Raw genomic sequence first — 11755 nt, 5'->3', positions numbered from 1 at the left:
TCCTCAACTAAGTCCCCAATCAATGTTTTAAAGTGACCGAATGGCATCAGAACATCAAGATGAAATGTACACTACCGTTCAAAAGTTTGGGGTCACTTAGAAATGTCCTTATTTTTTAAAAGAAAAGCACATTTTGTGTCCATTAAAATTACATTAAATTGATCAGAAATAGTGTAGACGTTAATGTTGTGAAAGAAGGGCAGCATCCCAGAGTCGCCTCTTCACTGTTGACGTTGAGACCGGTGCTTTGCGGGTACTATTTAATGAAGCTGTCAGTTGAGGACTTGTGAGGCGTCTGTTTCTCAAACTAGACACCAATGTACTTGTTCTCTTGCTCAGTTGTGCACCGGGGCCTACCACTCCTCTTTCTATTCTGGTTAGAGCCAGTTTGCGCTGTTCTGTGAAGGGAGTAGTACACAGCATTGTGCGAGATCTTCAGTTTCTTGGCAATTTCTCACATGGAATAGACTTCATTTCTCTGAACAAGAATAGACTGACGAGTTTCAGAAAAAAAAGTTATTTGTTTCTGGCCATTTTGAGCCTGCAATTGAACCCACAAATGCTGATGCTGCAGATACTCAACTAGTCTAAAGAAGGCCAGTTTTATTGCTTCTTTAATCAGAACAGTTTTCAGCTGTGCTAACATAATTGTACAATGGGTTTCTAATGATCAATTATCCTTTTAAAATGATTAACTTGGATTAGCTAACACAACGTGCCATTGGAACACAGGAGTGATGGTTGCTGATAATGGGCTTTCTGTACACCTATGTAGATATTCCATTAAAAATCAGCCAATTCCAGCTACAATAGTTATTTACAACATTAACAATGTCTACACTGTATTTCTGATCAATTTGATGTTATTTCAATGGTCAAAAAATGTGCTTGTCTTTCAAAAACAAGGACATTTCTAAGTGACCCCAAAGGTTTAAACGGTCGTCTATTTTGAGTTTTGTTCCATCAATAGAGTGCATTTAAACTAAAAGCGGATTGATTTAAATGCTGACATGTGTTAGATCAGACTGCTATGAAACTGTTGAACCATGTTAACACATACAGACGTGGTTTTGGCCAAATCTAAAGCTATAGTTACAGATGTAATTTGATCACTCTTTTGTTGCTGAGAATTATGAGCTTCGTGATTTCAATCAATTGACTGAAAACCCACACTAGCACACGGTTATATTAACAGTATTGCACTTCATGTAGCCTACTTTTGGCCAGCTAGTAGCCTAACCACCGATCAAGCAACATTACAGACTAAACGCTCAGATCCTGCCGCTGCAGGATTGTTTTGCTGTGACTGAATATAGATCAAATTAAGATCGTACACATGTATGTTATTCCTTAAAATAATCAATATCTTAAATGAAATCTCTATGTACAATGTCCTCAGACAAGATGACTAGTCTGGCTAATGTCAGATAAGCAGTGTAGAATATAAGAGGATATACAGGGATTAGTGAAGGACAAAGATTCCCATCAGAAATCTTGCTGGGAGAATGATTGAACACAGGCTGCAATAGCAAGAATCATTGTGGCTCAAAAGAGAGAGAGAGAGAGAGAGAGAGAGAGAGAGAGAGAGAGAGAGAGTGTATGTGTGTGTGTGTATGTGTGTGTGTGTGTGTGTGTGTGTGTGTGTGTGTGTGTGTGTGTGTGTGTGTGTGTGTGTGTGTGTGTGTGTGTGTGTGTGTGTGTGTGTATGTGTGTGTTAGCCACACTGTAAAGTGGTTACCATGAATTGGACAGTAATTTAGAGGCAGCTCGGTGGCAAGTAAAATTCTGTATTTAATATTACTGTACACCTACTGTAATATAAACATGGTATCAAAGCAAGTACTGTGTAATGACACCCAGTACAATACCGTAAAATGTACATTCTCACTCACGGGTGCAACAAATATAGCCTTTTACAAGGCGCGCCTCGAAATATGTTAATGAGCCAGAAACAACAATACCATGCACCACAATGATACAATGATATGATATTCTGTGGGGTGGAATTACAGTACCATTCGATATACAGCAATTGTCCCACAATGCACCATCATTTACAGTATGAGTTTTTTACTGTTGATAATACCTAAAATGAATGTATAAATTACAGTTTCTGTTAAAGTGCAGAGAGAGAGAAAGTACAGTGGCACACGTCAGACTCACTGTAACAATGAGTACGCTTGCATGCACACTAATAATTTGAATATTACACATGATTATGCCAGTAGGCCAAGTATGGCCATAGTCACGTAAACACTTTAGTATTTTTATCTTAATTGGAATAAGGTCCAAATCTAAGCATACGCCAAATAAAACACCTAGTTTGCTGAGAAATCATTGGAATTATTAGGAATGTAAACACCTTACTCGGTGTTTCAGCGGTGCGTTTGATCTGCGCAGGTACCAGCAACGGTAGGGCAAGCCTCCCTCTTAAGCGCGAGTGAAGTGAGTTCGGAAAAAGTGAAAGTATGCATCTTAGAGATAGTTTTCACATACAAACTTTACATGTCCGAACTTAGAAACAAATAGGCTTCACAGAAATACCATGGTTGCTGTGGTAGAAAGTTCAATTTGACTGGATTTTTTTTCTGCATTTATTTAAAGGGGAAGTTTACCCAAAATCAAGAAACTCTGAAGTGATTCCATATATTGAAACTAGTTCATTGGAGTTGGTCCTCTCTCTCTCACTGTAGTGTTATACTGAAGCAACTGCAAAAATGGGTCACATGACTCCTGATATATATATATATATTTATTTATATATGTATATATATATATATAGTGAATTCATGATTCAGAAATCGGTGAGATGTTGTTTTATTGAAAGCCTATGGCCGAATGAGCTATTTTGATCAAAAGTACTATCGGTTTGAGTCAGGAAATTTTTACTTATTCACCTAAGTTCCTCCTTATTGTCCGATCAGGCCTGATTTCAGATGTGTCCATGTAAACTGGATTATTAGGAAAATCGTTCTTCTTGCAAAGCATGTAAAGAGTTTAAACAAACTATTATATTAATCTGACTATGCACAATAATAAAATTCCAAATTGCATTATTGTATTATTGTGTGCATGTAACCGTACTCAATATGTCTTTCTCGTAGAATAGCATTGTTGAAGGAGCAGCAGGTAGCTTAGCGATTAAGAGCTTTGGGCCAGTAACCGAAAGGTCGCTTGGTCGAATCCCCGAGCCGACTAGGTGAAAAATCTGTCGATGTGCCCTTGAGCAAGGCACTTAGCCCTAATTGCTCCTGTAAGTCACTCTGGATAAGAGCGTCTGTTAAATTACTAGAATAAAAAAATGTATTGCTTTTTCTTTATTTTCTTTTACACCATTTCATTACAAACATCAGCAATAAAAAAATATACCGGTATTGCCGAATCCCTTTAAGGAGATTTGATCTCTCTCTCAAACGTCAGGGAAAGTGACAGTGGGCCCAAAGCGCCATCTACTGGTACAACTGACACATGACTGGCACATATAGATCACAGATCCCCAGTCAAGGATAATCATTTTTTGTATATTTTTGTCAGCAGGTGAAAAATATATACTAACTAAAACTAAAAGCAATATTTACCTCTAAGCTATTAGCTGTCCTCTTCAATAATGTTAACTAAGTTATTAATACAAGATTTTCATATGATACAAAAATGTAAACATCATAGCACAATATTTCTACAATCAAGAAATATGAGTTGGCCATAATAAATAGTTTCTAAAAATAAAAATAGAAATTGTTATAAACTCGAATTTTGATTGGCTGCTGTACAGGAATGACGGTTCTCTAAGAATTCGCCTACACCACTGAGAACCAACGAAACTACAATTTCTTCTTTCGGAGGACCAATCAGAATGGCAGATATTGTGCGGTCCACGTTTCTTTATTTTGCCCGTACATGCGCACTTCATTTCGAAAATGGCGGCTGTGCAAGATGGTCAGCTCAATCTGGAGGTCGAAAAAGACATAAAAACAGAAATAACAAACGATGGGTCTGGAAACATCAATGCAAACTCTTCGTCACCCGGTTCTACGTCTTCAGGCGGTAAATCGAAATCTCCTGCGGGATCGGGTGAAGATCAACAGACACTGCTCGCGGTGTTGCAATTTCTCAAGAGGAATAAATTGACAGAGTCGGTCGACATTTTGCGGCGAGAAGCGGGCTTATCTGCAGATGCAGATGATTCCCCGGTATCCGAGTCGGCGGGAGCTGGATCGGGTGGCGTCCCAAGTGTCGGTGCTGATGGGGGGGATGCCAACTCTCTCCTCAGCCGAGTGTCAATCGCCACCCCCGTCGCACCCCCGGCCACGACACCCCCAAAAGGTCTCGTGCGATCACATTCAAAAGTCATGCGTATTGTTTTTAATTTGCCTTGTTAGCTAGCTACCCAGCTAAGATACCAAATAAATGATTATAACTTTGCGTATTCACAAGGGCATGCAATGCAATTGATTTGTTATTGCCAGTTGGCTTACTGTTGAATGAATAAAACACGAGAGAGCTTGACAGCCAGTCCTGAAACTGCTGTTTTTGTTCCTCATACTGGTAGATGAATGAAAACAGTTCTTTGCGATAAGACCGTAGCCACGGGAAGTAGGAGCACCCCCTGAAAAAAAACAGAATAAAAAAATAGTAATGCAAAATAGTAATATTTTTTCAGAAAATGATTTTCACAAAAGTGAACCTTTACTAGTAACCTGCCTTTACTTGTATAAGCGGACTGAAATAGAGGTCTGTTACCGTGAAGCACTTTTTTCCCTCCAGCATCTCTGCTTTGGCAAAAAAGGTAGTTGTATAATTCAGAACAGTATCCTGCAGAATTCAATAGTTGCAATTGTAAGAGTTGTCGCCCTGTCCCCGCGATTGTCATTCTAATGGAATCCAGAAATAACAAAATCCCATCCTCAAACTTATATTTGAGGGCAGGGTTTTAATATTTTTCTTGACCAAATAAAATAGAAAAAACCCAATTGACCATCCTTACAAACCACTTAATGTAAATGTACATAGGCTGGTGATCTAGATTAGTACCGGTAGACTTTCCATCACCATGAAGAAAAACAAGTATAATACAGTAATTGAGTACATTGAGACATCAAGTGGATTCTGATGATGTGGCTCAGTTGGTAGAGCATGGCACTTGCAATGCTAGGATTGTGGGTTGGATTCCCATGGGGGGAGGGGCCAGTATGAAAAATGTATGCATCACTACTGTAAGTTGCTCTGGATAAGAACCGTCTACTAAAATGGAAAAGGAATGAATAGACCATTTTCACTTTTCACAAAGAAATAAGTTGCATTTTCTTAGTATTTCAAGAAACTGGAAAACATATATCAAACAAGTATTTTTATGTTCCACAAGTTAACTGTTTTGTACAGATAATTATCAGACTCTGGTTACAAACGCAGGTAAACACTCAAATACATTTAGCTTCTGTTTTCACAAAAGTAGTGCACTGGGCCTTTACTAGTCGCAGCACCCCAACCCCGAAAGTACTATGGGTAAGACCAATAGTTCTATTACTGTTAGTTAGCTACTCCAATATATTTTCATTCTTCTAACAACTGTGCTTGTACAGTGGTGGCAGCATCAGGTGGGGAAGACCAACCAGACGTCAACGTTGTCTTGTCGGCCTATAGCCAGCAGGGGGACCCTGTCCTCTACCCACTCTACTATAACGGCCTGAAGAAGTTTATAGAGTCTGTCCTGGACTGCCACAGAGCTGAACTCTCCCAGGTCTTCTACCCACTGTTTGTCCACATGTACCTGGAGCTGGTCTACAACAACCACGAGAATGAGGCTAAACAGTTTTTTGAAAAGTAAGTGTTGTGGACTGGTAGTGTTGTTGCTCCTTTGTAGCGTCTCCAAAGTTCCTGCCTGTCAAGTACATGTCTTTTATTGATTGTAGGTCCAACTGGTGTATTGATTTGTCAGGGACTTTTAGGGAGTTCCACAATCAAATGGGAAACAACCTGTTCTATTTGTAGCTGCCTAACTCAGTGTAATGTGACACTACGCATGCGTTATTTAGATGTTAGATCCACTGACTCTGCTCCCTGCTGTCTCACCCTACCTCAGGTTCAGCGGTGACCAGGAGTGTTACTACGAGGAGGACCTCCGCATCCTCTCCAGCATGTCCAAGAAGGAACACATGAAGGGAAACGAGACCATGCTGGACTTCAGGACCAGCAAGTTTGTCCTCCGCATCTCCCGAGACTCCTACCAGGTAAGTAGTCTTGGAGAAACCAGAAATGTCAAGGTCTCTGTGGCAGTTGACAATAACGTATCGTATGTTATCTTACCAGCTGTTGAAGAGGCACCTGCAGGAACGTCAGAACAACCAGATCTGGAATATTATACAGGAACATCTCTATATTGATATCTTTGACGGGATGCCTCGGAGTAAAAGTCAGATTGATGCCATGTCGGGCAGTCTGGCTGGGGAGGGCAAGAGAGATGCCAACAAAGCCAAGGTGGGTGTGTGTGTATGTGGGGGGGGGGGGGGGGTCTGTAATAGTTGGTTTGTTTTAAAGTGATAGTGTTGTCAATGTAGGTGTAAGTAAGCCAGTGAGCAATGCTTTTTATTTTAAATGTCAGATACGCATTACTGTATTTGCTGATTGAGAGCATTGATCTGTACTGACTAGACTTATTGTACCACTCCTGGCTGTTGTGCAGGTGTTCTATGGTCTTCTGAAGGAGCCAGAGATCGAGGTACCTCTGGACGATGAGGATGAGGAGGCAGAGAACGAGGAGGGCAAACCCAAGAAGAAGAAACCGAAGAAGGACAGCATGGGCTCCAAGAGCAAGAAACAGGACCCCAACGCACCCCAACAAACTAGGTACATCACCACTGACACACATTTCTTTAGTTAGGAGTTGTTTTCCTTAGTGCACACGCCCTAGCGAACCGTTTTGCTAGGGGAAATGAACATGTTTATTTCTTATTGGACCAGTCCAGGTAGTCCCTGTTTCAGTCAGTGTTCATTTGGTGCCTAATGAACACAGCCCAGATTTCCTTATGTTTCAGAGACCACGAACAACATTTGCACTCTATTCTGCACTAGAGTTAGCCACAAAGCTTGTTAGCATTTGCAGTCCCTCCCCATTGAAACAACTGTTACTGCCTGACTATGACTTATGAATGATGTATAAATTGACTGTGTTCATTTTTAATATCCAAGAATCCCCCTCCCCGAGCTGAAGGACTCTGACAAGCTGGATAAGATCATGAACATGAAGGAGGCCACGAAGAAGATTCGTCTGGGCCCAGACAACCTACCCTCCATCTGTTTCTACTCCTTCCTCAACGCTTACCAGGTCAGCCATGCTTGGATATGGATTTTGAATGTTTGAATGACAACTTTATTAGTATACAAGTATAACTTGATTTCAATGTTGACAAAAACTTTGTGATGAGCTCAGTGTTCTCAACGTGAAGCTTCTAAAGCATCAGTATTTAATATTGTGAATACAACTTTTATTCACAGTATTACCACAGAACAATGCCGTAACATACAGTATTCTGTCTTGACCTTTGACCTGTAGGGTCTGACAGCGGTGGACTTCACAGATGACTCCAGTCTGATCGCGGGGGGCTTCGCTGACTCCACCGTTAGGGTGTGGAGCGTCACACCCAAGAAACTACGCCGGGTCAAATCTGCAGCAGGTAAATGACAATGGTGACCACAGAGATAACATACAATACATCATGCACACATCCAAACACATGTTATGACCAAGGCTGAAAGTAGCATTCCACAAGCCATCTATAACCATTGTTGAACTTGAGATCATAAGCTTGCACATAAATTGATAGTAACCATGACTTTAAATCTGCTCCCTCTCTCTCTCTCTCATCTCCCTGTAGACCTGAGTAATATTGATAAAGAGTCTGATGACGTGTTGGAGAGGATCATGGATGAGAAGACGGCCAGTGAGTCTAAGATCCTGTACGGACACAGTGGACCAGTATACGGCATCAGCTTCAGCCCTGACAGGTAAGATGCTATAAAGTGATCAGTGGGGGGGACACTTTCCCAAACTCAGATTAAATCTGGTCCTGGACTATGAAGAATGCTCAATGGAGAATGTATAAGGTAAGGGGTGTCGAACTGATTTTGCCCCGGGGGCCGCATTCGATCTTCAATGAGGTCTGGAATAGAGGTCGACCGACTATGATTTATCAACGCCGATACCGATTATTGGAGGACCTTAAAAGCCGATACCGATTAATCGGCTGATTTTTATTTATTTATTTGTAATAATGACAATTACAACAATACTGAATGAACTTATTTTAACTTAATATAATACATCAATAAAATCTATTTAGCCTCAAGTAAATAATGAAACATGTTCAATTTGGTTTAAATAATGCAAAAACAAAGTGTTGGAGAAGAAAGTAAAAGTGCAATATGTGCTATTGTAAGAAAGCTAACGTTTCAGTTCCTTGTTCAGAACATGACAACATATGAAAGCTGGTGGTTCATTTTAACATGAGTCTTCAATATTCCCAGGTAAGAAGTTTTAGGTTGTAGTTATTATAGGACTATTTCCCTCTATACCATTTGTATTTCATTAACCTTTGACTATTGGATGTTCTTATAGGCACTTTAGTATTGCCAGTGTAACAGTATAGCTTCCGTCCCTCTCCTCGCTCCTCCCTGGGCTCGAACCAACGACAACACCCACCCTCGAATCAGCGTTACCCATGCAGAGCAAGGGAAACAACCACTGCAAGGCTCAGAGCGAGTGACATTTGAAACGCTATTAGCGCATGCTAACTAGCTAGCCATTTCACTTCGGTTACACCAGCCTCATCTCAGGAGTTGATAGACTTGAAGTCATAAACAGCGCAATGCTTGACGCACAACGAAGAGCTGCTGGCAAAACCCACTAAAGTGCTGTTTGAATGAATGTTTAGGAGCCTGCTTCTGCCTACCACCACTCAGTCAGATACTTGTATGCTCAGTCAGATTATATGCAACGCAGGACACGCTAGATAATATCTAGTAATATCAACCATGTGTAGTTAACTAGTGATTATGATTGATTGTTTTTTATAAGATAAGTTTAATGCTAGCTAGCAACTTACCTTGGCTTACTGCATTCGTGTAACAGGCAGTCAGTCTCCTTGTGGAGTGCAACGAGAGAGAGGCAGGTCGTTATTGCGTTGGACTAGTTAACTGTAAGGCTGCAAGATTGGATCCCCCAAGCTGACAAGGTGAAAATCTGTCATTCTGCCCCTGAACAAAGCAATTAACCCACCGTTCCTAGGCCGTCATTGAAAATAAGAATGTGTTCTTAACTGACTTGCCTAGTTAAATAAAGGTATAAAAAAATATATATATATTTTTTAAATCTGCAAATCGGCGCCCAAAAATACCGATTTCCGATTGTTATGAAAACTTTAAATCGGCCCTGATTAATCGGTCGACCTCTAGTTTGGAAGGCCGCACTGAAGCTGTCTTATTTCCTTGACATCAAATGTTTCTAAAAAGGAGTCCACTATACAGTGTTAATGGAATGTTTATGCTCCCTGACTGTCTAGTGATTATTAGTTAGCTGGACAGTCAAGAAACGACACTGTTTGACTCCCCTGGTCTAAGGGCTTTTTAGTCCAGGACGATGCTTAATCTGTCCTTGGAGAACTGGACCTGGGTGTATCATGTAGTGGGGCGTATTGGACTAATGTTAGGAGGCAAGGATATATAGTTTGAATTAACTGTAAACTTCATAGAGGTTTGAAACACTAGAGTTACGGTCTTTTCTAGTGTTCTTATTTCTACGGTTAACTTCAATTCTCCTCTAATCATGTATTTTTAGGAACTACCTGTTGTCCAGTTCTGAGGACGGTACGGTCAGACTGTGGAGTCTGCAGACATTCACCTGTCTGGTGGGGTATAAAGGACACAACTACCCTGTCTGGGACACTCAGTTCTCACCCTATGGTTACTACTTTATCTCTGGGGGACATGACCGAGTCGCTCGGTAAGAACCCTTATAAATACCTAATGTTCCATTTGTTTCAATGCAATTGATGAATGGCATTCTTTAGGCCTGTTTCCTGGACTGAAAAGGATGTTCAATGGAAATATTCTATTGACAGGGCTTTCAAGGCTTAATTTATGTCTAGAGAAAAAGCCTGACTAATTTGGTTTTGTTTACCTGATGGGTCACAAGAAAACAGCCACTGGTCTTTGAGGTTTTGCTTGGTCTTCTTCCGCAGTCTGTGGGCGACTGACCACTACCAGCCCCTGCGTATGTTCGCTGGTCACCTGGCTGACATCACGTGCACCCGCTTTCACCCTAACTCCAACTACGTGGCCACGGGTTCAGCTGACCGTACCATCCGCCTCTGGGACGTCCTGACTGGAAACTGTGTCCGCATCCTCACGGGTCACAAGGTACAAAGAGTTCAAGGTTGTAGGGTACCCGGTGATCTGTTCTCTCCCAATAGAATGTCTCATAAGATGGTTTGGTGTTCAAGGTTTAGTAGGCACAAAATGGGAGACTACACCTTGAAAGGGAGGAGGAACAGCCTAAATTTATTTCACAACCCTGAGTAACATGTCCTTTTGTACAATTTGGAATAACTTATTGCATACTGTACACAAGAGTAGTATGTGTGATGTTACAGCCTCCATATCTCAAACCGGTTTGGTTCTCAGGGCCCCATTCATTCCCTGGCCTTCTCCCCCAATGGGAAGTTCATGGCCTCGGGAGCAACTGACGGGAGGGTTCTACTGTGGGACGTTGGTCACGGCCTGATGGTCGGAGAGCTGAAGGGACATACTGACACCATCTACGCCCTCAAGTTCAGCAGGGACGGAGAGATACTAGCCTCAGGTTGGTGTCCCTTTACTGACATGTAATAGCCTTTTCACACTACTGAGCCCTTTGTGCTGGCCTGGTCATGCACCCACCATACTTAAGACAATGTGAAAAGACAATATCTGAGCAAGCACAGTATGGTTTAGGGGGATATTGGGTCTACAAGAAATGTATGCTTGTAGTTTTCCACCACTCCACTTATATAATAATATTTTCCAGGCTCAATGGATAACACTGTTAAACTGTGGGATACACTGAAGGCCTTTGATGATGTGGAGCTGGATGACTTCACCGCAGCAACAGGTCACATCCATCTACCAGAGAACTCCCAGGAGCTGTTGCTAGGCACCTACATGACCAAGTCCACCCCTGTCATTCACCTGCACTTCACCCGCAGGAACCTACTGCTGGCTGCAGGGGCCTACAACCCATGAGGACATTCAGAGAACCCCCTGCTAAAAAAAAAAAAAAAAACTGGGGTTGTGTGAGATGAGAAATTACAAAAGTCTTATCCAACCACAGTGGATCAAAGCAAAATGCCCAACTGAAGTGTGTCTACTGTGATGCAGACCTAAGGATCATGGTTGTTCCAAAAGCTGCAGCACCATCAAGCTGATCTAGGATCTGATTGAGCCCACCCAGCCTAAAATGGCTCAGGGGTGAAACTGCCCCTAGATACAGATCCAGGATAAGCTTGTCCTCTCAAATCTTAATCCTTAGTGGGGAAATGCAACACTGACCCAGGACCAGTGTCTAGGTGCAATGTCACCCTACTCCCCTAAAAAGAGTGCCATTACTAGCCTATTAGAGACCATGTTTCACTGCCACAAACAGCTTTATGTAGCTGTCATGCTGTATAGAGTATTTTATACTGGTGCGTATTGTGTAAATAAAACACTTTTTTAATGACTTGGTGGG

General features: G+C 41.6%; 1 protein-coding gene across 1 annotated transcript; it reads left to right on the top strand.

The window, feature by feature from the left end:
- The first annotated feature begins 3898 nt into the window (after positions 1–3898).
- Positions 3899–11746, top strand: LOC110485751 (transcription initiation factor TFIID subunit 5). The gene is made up of 12 exons (XM_036940410.2): positions 3899–4323; positions 5580–5820; positions 6080–6227; positions 6307–6474; positions 6680–6843; positions 7186–7321; positions 7550–7670; positions 7872–8001; positions 9830–9994; positions 10233–10410; positions 10675–10852; positions 11057–11746. The coding sequence occupies exons 1-12, from the start codon at positions 3918–3920 to the stop codon at positions 11269–11271; spliced, it is 2250 nt and encodes a 749-aa protein (XP_036796305.2). The 5' UTR covers positions 3899–3917; the 3' UTR covers positions 11272–11746.
- Positions 11747–11755: the final 9 nt, after the last annotated feature.

The sequence above is a fragment of the Oncorhynchus mykiss genome, chromosome 13 (assembly GCF_057628025.1).
Source record: "Oncorhynchus mykiss isolate SJ-2025 chromosome 13, ASM5762802v1, whole genome shotgun sequence".
In the NCBI taxonomy this organism is placed as follows: Eukaryota; Metazoa; Chordata; class Actinopteri; order Salmoniformes; family Salmonidae; genus Oncorhynchus; species Oncorhynchus mykiss.
This window is presented reverse-complemented; position numbering and strand designations above follow the sequence as displayed.

Bases quoted from the DNA above. Each gene is read 5' to 3' on its own strand.
- LOC110485751 (XM_036940410.2), top strand. From the start codon at position 3,918: ATGGCGGCTGTGCAAGATGGTCAGCTCAATCTGGAGGTCGAAAAAGAC. The intron at 4,324-5,579 runs GTCTCGTGCGAT...GTGCTTGTACAG, and splicing joins GGCCACGACACCCCCAAAAG to TGGTGGCAGCATCAGGTGGG. The intron at 6,228-6,306 runs GTAAGTAGTCTT...TTATCTTACCAG, and splicing joins TCTCCCGAGACTCCTACCAG to CTGTTGAAGAGGCACCTGCA.